Here is a 17,712-nt window from a genome sequence, read left to right on the forward strand (position 1 = left end):
GGAGAAGGGCAGAGCCTGCCGCAGGGCCCCCTCCGCGCCTCCCCTCTTCCCAGCGCCCGGTTGCTATGCAGTTTCTATGGCAGCGGCATCCTCAGCCCCAACTTGCACCCATCATTTAGAGCCAATTAAGGTAAAATAGTGGGGGCAGGGAAGGAGGGAGTGGCGGTGCAAGGGGGAGGGGCGAGGCCGAGAACCGATCTGAGGCTGCTGGTGCAGATCCGAGGTTGTCTGCTCTGGTCGTTGGCCCGGCCCAGCCCAGCGCAGCCCCAGTCCAGCCCAGCCCAGCCCAGCTCAGCACAGCCCAGTCCAGCCCAGAGCAGCCCAGCGCCACCTGGAGCAGCCCAGAGAAGCCCAGCCCAGCCCAGAGCAGCACAGCACAGAGCAGCCCAGCCCAGCACAGCCCAGCACAGAGCCCCACAGCCCAGCAGCGGAGCCCGGCCTGGGAGGGCATCAGACTCACCGCTCAGCCGTACTGCAGACCCCTGCCCGCCCCCCCCGGGACCCTCTCCCCACGGTGCCTGCCTCTGCCCGGGCGCCGACTGTCTGTCTGCCCGCCTCTCTGCGCTGTTCTGTGCCTCTGCTGGTCTTTTTCCTTACCGTCAGTACTTGATCGGAGGGAAAGGAAAGTTGTAAGAAATGCCGATCGCACAGTTGCTGGAACTATGGAAGAAGATCGAGGTGGAGCCCATGGAAATCGAGGTGAGTCCCAGAGAGGGGTGAGTCCTGAAAAAGCCTCACTTAGGACTGAGTGCGTGTTTAACAGAAGGGATGCTTATTCGCTGGGGACTATTGGGTGACAGAAGGCTGGGTGTTGAGTGCGTGTGGAGCTGTGGATGTAGAGTCCTGCAAATGTGTGTGTGTATACGTGCCCCCCCCCACCCCCCCACGGGGCACCGAGTGTGGTGCAAATGTACGCGTGAGAGCTAACGTGGTGAAGAAAAAAATTGTCGCCCTTAAACCAAACTTCGGGATGCTTCTTGAAGTCTTCACAGGCTTCCCGACTCATCTGCATCAGTTTGGTTTTCCTTCAACAAGTGGCTTTACGTTGTAAGAATTCCATTTGCTGCAGTCTAGGCTGAGCCAGAAAGCCAAACTGTGGTGACTTAAGAAACAGAAGGCAGGAAGATCATGCAGTGTTAATAGCCCGTGCGTTCGAATAAAGAGGAAAGAGAGACTCATAAATCTGGAGAACGAACTGAGGGTTGCTGGAGGGGTTGTGGGGGGGGGGGGGATGGGCTAAACGGGGAGGGGCATTGGGGCATCTACTCCTGAAATCTTTGGTTCACTATATGCTAACTAATTTGGGTGTAAATTTTAACAAATAAAAAATAAAGTTAAAAACAAAAAAACCAAAACAAATAAAGAGAAGAGATAATGAAATGAAAGGGTCCGTGGCCCCCTCCCCAGGGCTGGCTGGGAGGCAGCACCTCTGCCACTGTTTGACTACGGGCTTCCCTAGGGACGTGGAACTCTCTGGAAGCCTGTTCCATGGAATTCGATTTCCTTAATTTGAATTATGGATGCTCAAGGTACATTTTTCTGTGAGGCTCAAGTTTCTCAAAGTTTTGAATTATTAGACGTACCTACTGAATAATGAGACTTACCTGTACTGCTCCTAGCTACTCAAATTGCTTTCACCCGTGGCAGATTGCTAACTTACTAAATGTTTACAAAATGCAAGCTTTAATTTTTGCCTTATCCCCCATCTCAGCGTCAGGTCTATAAATTCTTCTCTTAAATGTTATTTGTTTTGATATTACGCACTCTCTGTGGAGACATTCACGTAATTTTAAACCGAATGAGAGATTCCGTGTTAGAAGAGAATGTATTTAATATTTTGTATTTAATGCTTTTTGGGGGAGCCAAGCTAACGTAATGCTTGCAGTCTGTTGATGTTCCACAGACACGGTTGGGCACGGCATAGATAGTCAGCCTATTTTTTTGATGGAACAACGTTGCCGTCGCTGCTGGTGACAACTAGCTAAGCCTCGAGAGAGGACATCCCACAGCTCTTTGTGGTCACTGACTGTTCTGTGTGCACGTGATGGTGTTCTTGGCGTTGAAGACCGCGCCTTAGAAAGAGCCTCTCTCTCACTTACATTTGGGGGGCCGAGGAAGGGCAGGAGTGAGGAAGTGGAGGGGCTCGGCAGACATCCTCGCCAGGCTCCGGACTGGGCATCCGGCCGGTGACCAGGGCTCCAGGGAGCAGCTGGTGTTATTTCTGAAATCGATTGAAATGGACCAGCAATGAATATACCTGTGTTATTTTCTTTTCAGCTTATTTATTTATTTGGAGGGAGACAGAGACAGCGTGGATGGGGGACGGGTAGAGACAGAGAGAATCCCAAGCAGGCTCCGCACTGTCAGCTCAGAGCCCGATGTGGGGTTTGAACCCACGAACCGTGAGATCACTACCTGAGATGAAATTGAGAGTCGGGTGCTTAACCGATTGAGCCACCCAGGCGCCCCTATACTCATGTTATTTAAAAAATACGTCATAGGGACTCCTGGGTGGCTCAGTTGGTTGAGTGCCGACTTTGGCTCAGGTTATGATCTCACCCTTCACGCGTTCCAGCCCCACGCTGGGCTCGCTGCAGTCAGCACAGGGCCCGTTTCGGATCTTCTGTCCCCCTCTCTCTCTGCCCCTCCCCTGCTTGAGCTCTCTCTCCCAAAAATAAAAAAACATTAAAAAAAAAGGTCATAGACACCACTGCCTTGCCACCCCCTTTAGAGGATAATTTAAAAGTCTTTGAGTTGATGTATGTGCAGAAGCAAATCACAAAAATTTGATAAAATTTTCTTCCTGCTTCCCAGGTAAATGTTTTAGGATGGTTTATACCATACACAGTATGTTTGTTAAAATAGAGCATCCAGTCCTATTTCTCTGGAACCCAGAAAATCAGAGCTTTTTCTGGAAAGATTGAACCAGAAGAATTGGTCCTGAGGTCCTCTGGGTCCTGGGGAAACCTATGACCCCCCCAACGCATGAAAGCTATCCACCGTGGGAACCCCCCCACGCACGTGAAATCTATCCACCGTGGGACCCCCCCCCCCTCCCCCCACACATGAAATCTATCCACCGTGGGACCCCCACACACACGTGAAATCTATCCACTGTGGGACCCCCCCCCCCCTCCTCCCACACATGAAATCTATCCACTGTGGGACCCCCCCCCCCACGTGAAATCTATCCACCTTGGGACCCCCCCCCCCCACGTGCGTGAAATCTATCCACCGTGGGACCCCCCCTCCCCCCACACATGAAATCTATCCACCGTGGGACCCCCCCCCCCCACGTGAAATCTATCCACCGTGGGACCCCCCCCCCCAAGTGCGTGAAATCTATCCACCGTGGGACCCCCCCTCCTCCCACACATGAAATCTATCCACTGTGGGACCCCCCCCCCCACGTGAAATCTATCCACCGTGGGACCCCCCCCTCCCCCCACAGATGAAATCTATCCACCGTGGGACCCCCCCACACACACGTGAAATCTATCCACCGTGGAAATCAGAAGCTGGTTTTACTTCCCAGTTTGTCCATGTTTTATGTTGTATGACATTGAAATAAGTCACATACCAAGAAAGTGGGCAGAACAAATGGACAACGTGTGGCCTCTGAACTCCAAACTAAATATTACCGGATCCTTGCATGTAAAGCTCCGTGCCCTTCGTAGGAGAAGATCCGCTGTGGGTATGGTGCTTGTGACTCCATGATTCGCTTTTACACAAATTTAACGTGACTGATGACCAGTCTTCCAGTGGAAGTGGCTCCCGGATTCCAGCTTTATTCTGACTTGGGTGCCGCTCTCCCCTCGGCCTGGTGTTTTCATCTGTAGCCCGAGGGCCTGGCCCGGGTGGGGCTGGAGGCTGGCTGTGCTGGGGACGCTGTGGGTTTCACACAAACGTCTCGCCCCCGCACACAGGTCAGGGGAAGTTCATCTGGCGGTCGAGGGAAAGTATTTGCAGTTTTGTGAGTTGTTTTCACGTGTTTCGGGCCGTGTGTTTTACCAGTTAATGAGGTGTATTGACAAGGAGACGGGTGCTAATGAAAAACCGGGCCCTCCATGAGTCCCTGGAGAATCTGGCCTTAAAAAGCAGCAGCGTGGTGGGAATCGCTTTCGCAGGCCTCCCAGTAGCTGCTTTCAGCAGGTTCAGGGTGGCCAAGGGCATGCCCTGGGGGGGGCGTGCAGGGCAGAAAACGGGAGATGGGATTGAGTGAAGGGGGCAGAAGCCCACCCCCAGGGTCTGGCTGACCCGGGCGTTCCTTTATTGGAGTTCTTTCGAAGCAGTAAGCGTGACCTTTCTTTCCCGGACGTCATCATGCATTAAAGGAAAAGCCCCTGTTTTTGAACAATGCAGATCATATAGGACTCCCTGACAGGTCACGGTCTGGTCTGGCTCGTACAGTGACGTTATCTGATGGCCACTAGGTAAGCCGCCGAGCTGGGTGTGTGGCGGGTCAGCCAGCTTGGGGGCGGGCGGCGTCTGGTGCTCGTTCCCTGGACACGCTCCACATCCCTCGGCGGTACCTCGGGACATGTTCCCGACCTGTGTAGGGAAACTGAGACCCACGTTAAGCAAGGCTCAGGCCCAGAGCCTCCTGATGAGGCCTCATCCTGCAGAAACACTCTGCTTTATGTGTTTACGGGCCAGGACCTTCACTCTGTCTGGTTTAAGTCATTTTCTGAGCTTCGGCCGAGACTGTGATTTTATTCCATTCAAACAAGAATGGTCCAAACCCCCTCCCTTTGTCACTCCTCTGTTTCCAACTTCTCTCTGTCAGTGTCTGAGCCCCATCTGAATCCACGGCCCCTGACTCGCTGGTCAGGGAGTTCCGTAAACCACCCGCTTCTCCTCTCGCCTGTGGCGTGAGCGCGGCTGACCCAGTAGCCTGGTTACTCAGATGGTTCCAGTGAGTCAGGTGGAGATGTCCTCTTGCACTAATACGGAATGTCTAGTTTGCCCGTTGTCTCGATGACCTGTGTGATGCTGTTTTCGAGAATGTTGTCACGCTAACTCTCTTCCGTGTATGTCTTTGTTATCAGACCCCCGAGGAGGATCTTAACCTGGACTCGGAGCCCATCGTACAAGATACCGTGGAAGAAGTAACTATACATGTTTTATTCCAGTCTGGTTATTTGGGGGGGGGATGGTGGGGTGGGGGGAATGGTGGGGTGGGGGGGCAATGGAAGTTTGAAAGTAATAGCCCGTGAGCAGTTGTCGTGGTGAAATATGTGTCTGCACACATACACCTGCACAAACACGTTATGTGCACAGGTGTAGGTTGTGTGTGTATTCTAGTCGATTTCCCTCAACAGGGACACACAGAACATAGGGAATGAGAAGAAAAATCACCAGCCAAGGAAAAGGTCCCAGCCGTTGGGCATGGACTTTTCCAAGGGGAGATCATGGATTTAAAGACAGGCATGTGGGTAACGCAGCCTCTGACAACGTTGGGGCTGCGTTTGGGACAGCAGAGCGAGGACGTGGCCGCTGTCCCCGGAGCCAGGCCGGTGGTGGCTCGTGGTGTAGGCCAGCAGCCGAGGGGGGTTCGGAGGGAAGGCTGGGAGGAGAGGTGGGGGTTGGGCAGAGGGTGATGCCCTGCGGGGGGGGGGGGTGCGTGGAGTGGCAAAGAGCATTAGGTGTCACCGACTGTGTCAGTCTCGTTTCCACACCGCGTGGGGCCGCGTGCCTGACCCGGGCGGTGGGAAACCGGGCTCGACCTTAACAGAGCCCAGACCACAAGGGCGTCATAGGGGACCTTGTGGTTCAGAGCGCTGAACTGCAAAGGTGAACGGAAGCCGAGGGCAAGGAATTCTATGTAAGCAGCCGCGTGTCTGTCGCTGCTAAAGAAATGCCCTCGCGCCCTCCCAGGCAGCTGCAGCCGCGGAGAGTTGACAAGGCCATTAAGAAGCCTCAGCTTCCTGAGTGGCTCAGCGATGCTCCCCTTGGAACCATGGAAGTTGTAGAATTTGCAATTCTGCCGACTTCAAAATAGCTGGCAAGGTGCGGTAGCTGGGAGGGGTGGATCCGTGAACGTTGCCGGCTGCACAAAATCGTTTGCTCCGATGCCGAAAGCCGCGTGTCGCGTCTGTCTAAACGTGGGCGCGCCGACCCGCGTTTCAAGCCCAAGTGCCGCTTGGTGAGTGATCACGTGACACAATATGTTGGTTAAATAAAGACAAAGGGCACAAAGTTGCCTCGTCATTAGCTGGCGGCCTTTCAGTTCTGTGCTTTTTGTTCCCGCTCCGGGAGTGGGCAGCCCGGCTCTGCCCCTTCCTGGCTTTGCAGGAAGCTTCCAGCATTCTGGAGCACAACATTTGGCCTGGTGTGTGCATTCCCTTGCACTCCCTGGGACGGGAGGTGTAGCCCTGTTTCTGCCAGTTCTGCAGGGGTCCAAGGCTCACTGGACTTCTAGCCAGTGACTTCCCTGAGAGGGTGGCCGGGGGAACGGATAGCCGCCCCGTGACGGGTGCAAATAAGGAAGGAGTGCCCTCCTTGCACATTAACGAGGTCGAAGGCCCAGGGTCTCAGAGCAACCAAGCCGCGCCTGGACTGCACTTTTATTTATGCTTTGCTGGGCATCTGTGGGCAGTTTGATGGCCAGGAACCTTCGAAGTGTTTCTTGCAGGCAGATTCGTGTAGTACGCGAGCACTGAGCAGTTACGTTCTGGAGCTCTCTACGGCACTGAGCTACAGGTGTGCGGACCGTTCCTTTCGGTAGGCTGAACTGACCCTGTGCAATGCAGTTAACAGACAATCTTTTAAATCATTAGCGATATTTGTTTCCTAAGACCTCCTAGTCTCCAGTTGCCTTACCCTGAACATTTTGGATAGAAATGCACATGATAACGTGATGCAGAAAAGCAGTAAAATCAATCAACCTCTTTCAAGTTATTTTTGCTGATGGAAAAGTACGATACAGCAAGTTATTACCATTTCCTGATGGTAGAAAATCAATTTAACTTTGACTGTTAATAAATGAAGGAGGACCGTTCCAAACGCATTTTAGGAGTATTCTGAAGGACGTAATGTTGATACGTAGTACATCGGTGCTGTTTGTGGGAGACAGAAATTTCGGGACAATGAGCTGTTTACCCAGGCTTCTGCCAGTGCTGGGAGCCACACGCAGGGTCGGCCACACAGCAGGCGGGTGCCGATGTCCAATGCTCAGTTACAAGCAAGGACTTCCTTTCTTGTCCGCGTTGGCCTTCCTAGTGTAACTGCACAGCCTCTGTTAAGGGTCCATGGTGCAGACACACGATGGGAATTAGAGTATAAAAGTCTCACACTTTGGCCAGCCTGACGCGTGTGACGATGGAAAATCTTATTGAGGAAAAAAAATCAAGTCAACAACAGTTCATTCAATCAATCGATCAATCAATCAAGAATACCTATTGACGACCTGTGGTTAAAACGTGGTGCTCAGGGGCGCCTGGGGGGCTGTCGGTTGAGTCTCCGACTGCTGATTTTGGCTCAGGCCATGATTGCACGGTTGATGAGATCAAGCCCCACCTCGGGCTCTGTGCTGACTGCTCAGAGCTTGCTTGGGTTCTCTTGCTCCCTCTCTCTGCCTCTCCTCCTCTCTCACTCTCTTTCTCAAGGTAAATAAACTTGAAACCAAAACGAACATGGAATGATGACCAGGCAAGTGCGTGTGCCCTGGAGGCGTGCCGGACCCTCCAACCTTGTGATCATGCTGGCTGCTACGGCTTCTTTACGTGGGAGTATTCTCCGTATACATACATTGAAAGCAGAGAACACGCTTGGGATATCTCATGTACAGATATCTCCGTGTGTGATTCTCGCTCAGTTGTATTTCATCTCCTGCTCTGTCCAACCTGAAGGAAGGTCTAGAATAAAGATTGCAGGTGGGCTGGAAGTTGGTGCCGGAAGCTGGGTGTTGAAGCCTCACCGCAGGGAGAGAGGCTCCTTCCCCACGAAGTCGGTGTTGGTGCAGGAACTTTGTGTCAGAAGTGCAGAAGGGTGGCTGTTGGTCTCCTTTCCCTCGGCACCTCCGAAGTGGGCACCCTTGAGAATCGGGGAAAAACAATAAACTCCAAAGAAAAAAAAACCCTTGGCAGATCCCGTTAGGAAACACTTCTTCAGCTGTATCTTTAAGGGATTATTGGAAGCGGCTGGGGACAGAGGCGACAGCTCACAGTCTTGGGAGGGCACGCTGAGAGCAGAGATGACCCACGGATGTGTCCGAGGCACCTGCTGTGTGAGGTGCGTGCTCCTGTCCCCCGTCTCCTTTGTGAACATTACATGTTGCGAAGCCGGGCAAAAGGTGGGCATTCAGGACCTACCGAGTTTACAGGCGACATGCTTCACTTCGGTGCACGCCGCGGAGTTGATCCAAGGTGACTAAGTCTAGGTGTCTGGGAAGCCTGTGGGGCCGGCCTCACCACCCGGGAGCCCATTCGTTAATCTCTGGGGGAAACGGTGTGGTGTGGGGAGGCAGGAAGGAGAGGGCGCCTTCCAGGATGCAGAAGCCAGGCCCCTGGGTACCGCCCAGCCCGCGACTCCCGCAACCCTGCCTCATCATTCACCCTCCCGTCCCTGTATATTATGTTCTAGTTTATTTTCTTATTTATTTTTTTTATTTACATCCAAGTTAGTTAGCATATAGTGCAGTGATGGTTTCAGGAGTAGAACCCAGTGCTCATCCCAACAAGTGCCCTCCTCAATGCCCCTCACCCATCGAATCCCTCCCCCACCCACCTCCCCTCCAGCAACCCTCAGTTCGTTGTCTGTATCTAAGAGTCTCTTAGGTTTTGTTCCCCTCCCTGTTTTTATGTTATTTTTGCTTCCCTTCCCTTGTGTTCATCTGTTCTGTGTCTTAAAGTCCTCATATGAGCGAAGTCCTAAGATCTTTGTCTTTCTTAATTTTGCTTAGCATAATACCCTCCAGTTCCATCCCCGTAGTTGCAAATGGCAAGATTTCGTTCTTTCTCCTCGCCGAGTAATACTCCATTGTATACAGATAACCACATCTTCTTTCCATTCATCAGCCAATGGACATCTGGGCTCTTTCCATACTTTGGCTATTGTTGATAGTGCTGCTATAAACATTGGGGTGCATGTGGCCCTTCCCGTCCCTGTATTTTAGACACAGGTTTTTTTTTAGGCAAGTTCCTAATTTTAGAGAACAACCTGTGAAAAATACTGGAAATTGGTGTATGTAGAGTAAAACCTTGGTTCGTGAGCAGAATTCATTCCAGGAACACGCTTGTCATCCAAAGCACTCGTATATCAAAGTGAATTTCAAGAACCATTGGCTCAGTTGGGATCATGTGACATTCGGCGTCATGTACGGCTCGTATTGCAAGATGTCGCTCATTTGTCAAGTTAAAGTTTATTAGAAATCTTTGCTCGTCTTGCGGAACCCTCCCGGAGCAAGTTACTCGCAATTCAAGATTTTACTGTATTTTTTAAAAGTGCCTAGAAGTCAGGACTATGTTTATTAATAAAGACCATTTTCTTGTTTGGTCAACTTTAGAAACCAGGTCCAGATAAGTTATTCTTTTTTTTTTTTTTTTAAAGTTTATTTATTTATTTTGAGAGAGGCAGAGACGAGTGACGGAGGGGCAGAGAGAGAGAGAGAGAGAGAGAGAGAGAGAGAGAGGGGCTCTGCACTGTCAGCATGGAGCCTGATGTGGGGCTTGCACTCACCAACCGTGAGATCACGACCTGAACCAAAACTGAGTCAGATGCTTAACCGACTGAGCCACCCAGGCGCCCCAGATAAGTTATTCTCAACATTAGCATGGGTTTTCTTAATTTCCTCATGACTGCTGGGGTGTTGCCCTCTCCTCCCTCCCCTTCCAAGCTTCTACCCTCGGTTTTGATAGCAGAGACTCGATGTCTGTAGGGCAGAACAGAGTGTGGGGAGGGTCGCAGCTGCTGAGGTCAGCTGCCACTTGGTGGAGAGCTTTGTGGGGGGACCCACCAGGGGGGGTACCGGTGGAGGGAAGACAACCCCCATGGCCCGTCTGAGGATGCTTGAGGATGTAGTTCCGGCCGCCCGGCCCCTGGCCTCTTCTCCGGATCAGGTGCACCTGTGGGCAGTTATTCGGGGCAGGATGTTCTGTGCTTTCTGAGCATCTGTCAGAGTGACCTCCTTCAGTGACCTGACTTCCAAGCAGCTACAGCTTGGACCCCTCGATTTCTCCGCTCGGGGGGAGAGGGGCCCGGAGCAAAGCCAGGGGAGAGATTTGGGGGAGCGGGAAGAACCCTTCATGCTCGAAGGAGAGAGCAACCCAAAGGGTTATCAGAACCCTCGGGGCTAACATCGTGGTAACATCGGGACGTCATCGGGGTCGGGGCTGAGCCACCTGGACCCAGACCACCTGTCGAGGCCAATGTGTCATCTCCTACCTGGCCCGCCCTGGGGTGTAGACAGCGTTTCGTTGTCCCTTTAAAAAAAAAAAAGAAAGAAAATGCCATCCAGACTGGTGTGAATAGAGCTGAGACAAGAATAATGAAGCCTCCGAACTAATAAAGCAATTAAGAGCAGTGCAATTACAGTTTAGAGCGATAGTTAATAGTTTGGAAAAGAGATTGACGAGAAGGTCTTTCGAGCCTGCTTATTATCTTCCTGCCTTTCAAGTGCCTGTCACATCTCCTGAGGCTGGTGTCGCCTACATCACACCCACTGTGTCAACCCGTTTACTTTTGTGGGTCTCACTGTCTTTCTGTCCAGCCAAAGACAGGCGTCCCTTCAGTCCTTGCAGAGACTCTGGAAAGGGGGACTGGAAACCTGTTTCGGAGGGAGGGTGACGCGGCTCAGCGGGTGAAAATTCCATCTGTGTTTCGACGCGCCACGGAGTAGGCAACGGGGACAGTGACTCCGCGGCACCTTAGCACCTCCTCAGGCGGAGAGGAAGGAAAACGGACCATTTCGTAACGCGGACCGTGCTGCCTCTTCCTGATGTGTCTGTGCTAACAGTTCGCAAGGATCCCCCCCACCAGACAGGAAGCAGGCCTCTTACCACCCTGCCGACCTCTGGCGTCCTGGTCATCACGTGGGTGTGGTCACTCTTTGGGGCGGAGGGGGGATGGCTTCAGCTGGTTTCGGTTTCTCAGAGCCTCATCCTGCTGCCTCTGTAACGCAGTCAGCAGCCGGTACGTTCTGACGGTGCTCTCTCCGAAGACGCGAGGTCTGCTCAGTCAGCGCTCGGGGGAGCAGCACCCTCTAGGCCCCGGGGCACCCGCCGGGGACTGCGTCCTGCTGTCTGAGCCCACCCATCAGGAGGCGGCGACGTCCCGCATTCGGGCAAGCAGAGCAAATTACTCGCACCCGGCACCTCTCTGCGTCCTGCGGGGGCCTCGCGCGGCCTCGGGGGACAGGGCCACGGCCCGATGTGACCCAGGCTACCCGCCAGCACGGTGATGTCACGGATGGTTTCCTAAAGAAAACACCGGTTCTCCCGGCGGATGGTGCTGACCAGTCCCCCCACAGCCAAGAATGACCTGTGTTGAGATGGTTGCTGGATCGTGAAGGAAGCACCTGACTTAAGGCTGCCGTTCGACCCAGAGCAGTGGGTGGGAAGAGGCCCTACGGTCAAGGCTGGGGTGTCCTTTAGGGCCTCCTGTGTCCGAGCCCCTCGGCAGTGATGGTGCACCTGTCCCGCCTGCGAGGAAACCCAGTGACTCGATAAGAACGCTGCCTTTTAGCGTGACTCTGACCTTTGTCACCTTCCGTCCTTCCTACAGTCCGGAGAAGTGGGAGGGAGGGCCGTTCGTTACCTGCCCTCTGTTTTGCAGGAGGTGAAACTGAGGCATCCAAAATGATGTGGTTTGGGGCACCTGGCTGGCTCGCTGGAGCATGTGACTCTGATCTCAGGGTCGTGAGTTCAAGCCTCATTTAAAAAAAAAGAAGATGTGATTTGCTGAGTATAACCAAGGACCAGTGAATAAGGGAATTGCAAACCAAGGCTCTTCATGCTGGTGATCTGTTGTCTCTTCTAGGATCACGGGCTCCCCCGACCGTGGTGGGATGGTGGCTGTTTGGCTAATGTGATCGGGGCCCGGGGTCAAATGCTATGGCTTAGTCTTTCCCCCTGGGATTAAAACCCTGTGCCAGGTGCCTCCCTGCCCAGGCTGCCTGGGCCTCCCCGGCCCTGCTGGCTCCTTTCCGTGCCCACTCTGGAGGCCTCGGGGGCAGCGTCACCGCGGCCCACACCTGCACCTTCTAGGGCTTCGTGGAATTCACGGACCCTGCTGACACACTGTGGCTCTCTCTCCTTTTTTCTCCTCAAAATCCGCTCCCCTGCTCTCTTCAAAGTAGGAAGATACAGAGTTGTTTTCTATGTGTACAAAAGAAAAAAAGTCCAAGAATCCCCAAAGTTCCTTATATTCTCTTAATCTCAAGTGAATAATTTGAATGATCATGGTAATTTAGTCATCCTCCATAGTAATGCTGCACGTGTGTGGGTAAAATGAAAGCGTCAGGTGGAAAGTTGTGTCGCTTGGCGTCCTTTGGGTATTTTGTGGCAATAAAACGTAAAACAACGAAACCGTGCTCTCGTGACATAGGTGCCCCTGGGCGCTGGGTATGGAGACCCGGACTCTGCAATTTACGTGAGTCCTAAAGATCTCCGGGGAATCGTTAAGACATATTTTCTCCCAAGATGTAGTCCCAAACACCCGTCGTGCCAAGTACAGGTTGAGTAATCGTGGTAGCGTCTGCCCCCCGTTTCTCTCCTGTCCGGGTTTCCGGGGGCCCCGGGGAGGGGCGGGGGTCCCGAGCGCCCCAGGATGAACGGAGCAAACCCTCGTGTGCAAAGAAAACCCAAAGAACTCACAGTCTCTCAGGAGACGTAGTTTTGGAAGCATTTTATTGTCTGTTTTTCGGCTTGACAGAAACTCGAACAGGATCTGTTATTCAGGAAATCACAGCCTGTGAGGATTCAGACGCATAGATGCGTATTTCCAAAGTCCTAGGATAAATACCAGAGGGGGATTTCTCGACACGATGAGGGTCTCTGGCGGTCAGGGGGCGGCCGGGCTGCTGGCCTTGGGGGTCACAGCCCCCAGGCGCACCTCTGTCCGTCTGTCTGTCTGTCTGTCTGCCTGTCTGCGGCCAGCTCTCCCCTCCCTCCATCCCCCCCGCCCCTCCTCTGCTCTCAGCAGATGTCTGAGTGAGCGCTGTGTGCCTGGCACCCGGCCAGGCTCCAGCATTCAGTGACAAAGATACAGGAGCCGGACAAGAGTCCTTGCTGCATAGACCTGACAGTTGAGTGTTCTTGGAAATAAGCAGCTAAATACGACCCTTCCGAGCAGGGGGCAGTGGATGCGGAAAGAAAGGGGTGTGGGGCCGCGTCAGCAGAGTGGTGGGCAGTGAAGAAGTCCTCTCCGAGCAGGTGGGGTTCGGGTTGGGACTGGAGTGAGGGGACAGGACAGCTACCAGATCTGGGGACACCTCCAGGCACGGGGCTGGCCCAGCGGCTTGGGAGCTTGGGGAGCCTGGAGAGCGAGGGGACCACGGGGAGCCCAGGGACCATGGGGTCGAGGGTGGAGGGGACGCGGTGCAAGGACCTGGAGACCAGGGGCAGGTCTCTGGGTTTTACTCCAGTTTTTCAGAGAAGCCACAGGGACTTCTAAACCCCCCAGGAGCTCGTGGGGGAAGACTAGACTCCCTGAGGCTGCTTAGGGGCCGCGGGTGGCCCAGGCCAGCAGCGGGTGGGCAGCACAAGGCTGCCGGGCCTTCCAGCGGCTCTCTGTGCGGCATTCAGTGCTCCCGTGCACACACCGGGGCTCGAACTGCAGACATTCACGCCTGCGGTTCTGGAGGCCGGATGGTGGCGGATGTGGAATACCAGGGGTTCCTTCCTTCTGCGGCTGCGAGGACAGCCAGCTCCGGGCTCCCCCCAGGCCCGGGGTTGCCTGCCGTCTCGGTGTCCCTGGGCTCGCACGCACGCGCCTGGTCCCTGCCTCCGTTGTCCCGTGGCTGTCCTCTTACAGGGACGTCCGTCATACTGCATGAGAGCCACCCAACTCGATGACTTCCGTCCTCACTGATCACATCTGCAATGACCCTCTTTCCAGATAAGGCTCCGTCCTGGCATCCTGTGGTTTGCGATTTCAGCATCTCTTTCGAGGGCGTAGTGCAACCCGTAGTAAATATGTGCTTGGGAAACTCGGTTTCTTGGCTTGACGGGTCCGGTCTCAGAGTCTTCGTGCAGACCTGCTTTTGAGGTCGTGAACTAAAACCCACGGGTGTTCGCCGACTAGTTTTGTGGCAGTCTCTTCTCCCACGCCAGCTGGGCAGTGTGTGGGGCTCCCCCTGGCTTTGGGTGGCCACGAACTCCCGGTGGTGGGGGCGGGGGTGCCTAGTGTGGGATGAGGGAACACTTTTGGGGTGATTTTGCCTCAGGCACCCGTCTTCCGTCCGCACAACCCCTACCCTTGTTGGTCCTGGCCCCTCTTAGAGAGTGGCCGTGGGGTATGACGCTCACACTGTGTCACCTGAGAGAATACGAGTCGTGGTCTGCTGCGGGAACTTGCCTTTCCTCAGCCGGAGGCCCCCATGCTGGGCCCTCCCCTGACTTGACCGCGGTGTGCCCGGTGGGGGGCCTGGTGCCACCCAGCCCTGCCTGTTGCCAGTGCTGTCTACACTGCGCACGTCTAAACACCACAGGCTCAGAGCTTTCTGATTGTTATGTTGTTTTGCTCTGCAATTAGGCTCTGTTCTTGGGTCCCCCCCCCCCCCCCCCCCCCCGTATAACCCGAGGAAACCCCACCTTCTGCCACTTCCTGACACCCGACTGGCCCATCTTCCGCCTCTGGTGGCTGTTAACCATCAACCCCATGGCCGCTGCCTTCCAGGAGCAGGGCGGCCTCCATGACCAGAAGCCCGTGTCACCTGCTTGGGCTTCCAGACTTCATTAACAGCAGAGCGCGGAGTGGGAATGTTCAGCTTTCTTTTTCCTTTTCTTTCTTTCTTTTTTAAAGTTTATTTTGAGAGGGAAGTAGGAGAGGGACCGAGGGAGAGCGAGAGAATCCTAAGCAGGCTCCATGCTGTCAGGGCAGAGCCCGACCATAGGGCTCGAACTCACAAACCCGGAGATCATGCCCTGAGCCAGGGTCAAGCGTCTGATGCTTAACCGACTGAGCCACCCAGGCACCCCAGCTTTCTTCTTAAACAAGGTGAGACCTTGCAGTTGATCATTCGTGATTAATGACGCCCATGCTCAGAAAGCAGCCCCCTGGTGTGTTTATGAAAAGTCAGTGTGGTCACTACAGGAACCAGAACACGTTTGGTAGTATGCATCACGAGCGCTGCTGGTGGGAAGTGAGGACCTGGGACTCGTGTACCTCTGTGTTAGCAGGTGTCATGGCGCATTTAGAAATCAAGTGCAAACCCCACCATTTGTGCAGCCCGGGCATAGGCCGTGCTGCCCACGCTTTCTGTGTCTTTTCGGTCGGGGCTGCACCACAGAGGCCCCTGGGGAGGCCCGGCTGTGCTCAGTCCTACAGGAAGGCAGAGAGGGAAGAAGGCAGCCCACCCCCCCCTAACGTGCACACTTGCTCTTGGCCGTGCTCGACAGCCACCAGGGATTTTGATAAAGCCTCTGATCTAGTCCAGTCTGTATCAGTGGGCCTGAGACTCAGCATTTCTAATCAGCTTTTCTCCCAGGGGTGTGCTGCTTCTGGTCTGGGGGTCACACCTTGAGTCTCAGCAGCAGGGAACCCTAAGAACAGGGGCATGATGCTCAGAGTTAGGAAAGGAGTAGCTGGGCCGTCTTTGAGAACACTGCCGTTGACGTCCAAATCCGTTTTTTCTCCAAGCAACTGGCATTATGTCATCGATTTTTGTTGTTGCTAGTATCTATAGTTATTGCTGTCAGAAATATTTTGCTATATATGTGGATAATACAAATTTTATTCAATAGTTCAACTCATGATCTATTCGGAAGGTAGATATTTGTCTTTTTCTATTTTCACGATTACTAGTTTTTTAAGGTTTATTCATTTTAGAGAGAGAGACAGAGGGGGAGAGAGAGAGAGAGAGAGAGAGTATGAATGGGGGAGGGGGCAGAGAGAGAGGGAGACACAGAATCCGAAGCAGGCTCCAGGCTCTAAGCTGTCAGCACAGAGCCCGACGCGGGGATTGAACCTATAAACCGCGAGATCATGACATGAGCCAAAGACGGACGCTTACCTGACTGAACCGCCCAGGTGGCCCTCATTGTTACTATTTCTAAACGACACGAGCTTACGATCTTCTGGTTCTGGAGAACTGGCCCCACAGTCATTTTCACTGGGGTCAGATCAGGTGTCGGCAGGCCTTGTGTCCCTTATGGAAACTCCAGGGGAGAGCCTGCTTTCTAGTCTCTTCCTGCTGCGGACCCTGTCCGTGTCCTGGGCTGCTGACCAGCCTCTGTCTTCACAGCTGACAGCATGGCGCCTTGTCTCTGCTCTGACTTCCCCTTTGGCCCTTCCAACCCCCTCTGACCCTGGTCCTTCTGCCTCTCTCTTAGGTGGACCCTTGTGATTACCTGGGATGGCATCTGGTTTTAAATTGGTAAACTGAACTATCCAGAAGTCTCCATTATGAGGCAAGAAGCAAGTGAATTTAGTTGGACATGTAGAAAATCATAATGTAACTAGGGGCACTGGGGTAGCTCAGTCGGTTAAGCATCCGACTCCGGCTCAGGTCGCGATCTCACGGCTCATGGGTTTGAGCCCCGCATCGGGCTCTGTGCTGACAGCTCCAAGCCTGGAACCCGCTTCGGATTCTGTATTTTCCTCTCTCTCTGCCCCTCCCCCTGCTTGCACTCTGTCTCTCTCAAAAATAAACATTAAACAAAAGAAAGAAAAAAGAAAATAATAACTAACCACGAGATATGGCATAGTTTCCTCACTCCACTCTCCTTTACCTTCCTTAAAAGTTGCTATATGAATAGTAAATATCTATTCACTTACCTAAGAGATATTTTCCGCTTCTGACCTGAAAAGGGCAATTTAGAAGACGTGGTGATGAATGACACGTCCCTTGGCTTCAGGGATTTTGTTAGAAGAATTGAAGGTCCACAGTGGGAGGCATACGGTGATAAGTTCGTAAGAACAATGTAAGAACAATGCAGAAAGTTACTGTAAACACAGCTACCAAGTGAGAAGGGAAAACACAAAGGAAGAAACCAAGTAAGGAGCACCACGGTTTAGCTCTCAGGGGGCCCGAGCGATGGTTGTTCTAGTCTGTGATCGCTGTGGTCAAGGATGACCACACAGGTTGTGGCTCGAAGCAGCAAAGACTTGTCTTCGAGTTTGGAGGTCAGGGTGTCCTTGTTGGCAGGCTGTGTTCCATTCTGGAATCCCCATCCTTGCTTTTTCCAGCCTCTAGTGATGTCCGAATTTCTTGGCTCACCACCTGCCACAGCAGTAGCTTCAACCCACCCTCTGCTTCCACCCTTACGTCTGCTCTTGGACTCTGACCCTCCTGCCTCCGTCTCATAAGGACCCTTTGATGACAGCAAACCCATCCTTTTATCCAGGATCCTTTCCCCAGCCCAAGACCCTTCAACATGGAAGGTAACCCATTCACCTGCTCTGGGGCTCACCGTGTGGAGGCCTCTGCGTGCCGTTATTCACAGCGATCGTGTCTGTGGGGCGGCTGTCCGCTCTCTTCCCGAGCCTGGAGCTAAAGACAGGGAAGGGCAGTTGCATATTCCAGAGACAAAGGAGACCCAATAAAATATAATA

At 53.4% G+C, this 17,712-nt stretch overlaps 1 protein-coding gene across 2 annotated transcripts in view; it reads left to right on the forward strand.

The window, feature by feature from the left end:
• Positions 1–281: 281 nt before the first annotated feature.
• The window catches only part of RPS6KA2 (ribosomal protein S6 kinase A2), a 347,458-nt gene continuing 330,027 nt past the window's right edge, over positions 282–17,712 (forward strand). For both annotated transcript variants that reach the window (XM_019412761.2, XM_053904291.1), the window contains exons 1-2: positions 282–699; positions 5,049–5,108. In XM_019412761.2, the coding sequence (XP_019268306.1) occupies positions 637–699; positions 5,049–5,108 (123 nt within the window). In that variant the 5' untranslated portion in view covers positions 282–636. The remainder of the gene's footprint in view (positions 700–5,048; positions 5,109–17,712) is intronic.

Source organism: Panthera pardus, unplaced genomic scaffold, assembly GCF_024362965.1.
Source record: "Panthera pardus isolate Hobbes unplaced genomic scaffold, ASM2436296v1 HiC_scaffold_17, whole genome shotgun sequence".
Lineage (NCBI taxonomy): Eukaryota > Metazoa > Chordata > Mammalia > Carnivora > Felidae > Panthera > Panthera pardus.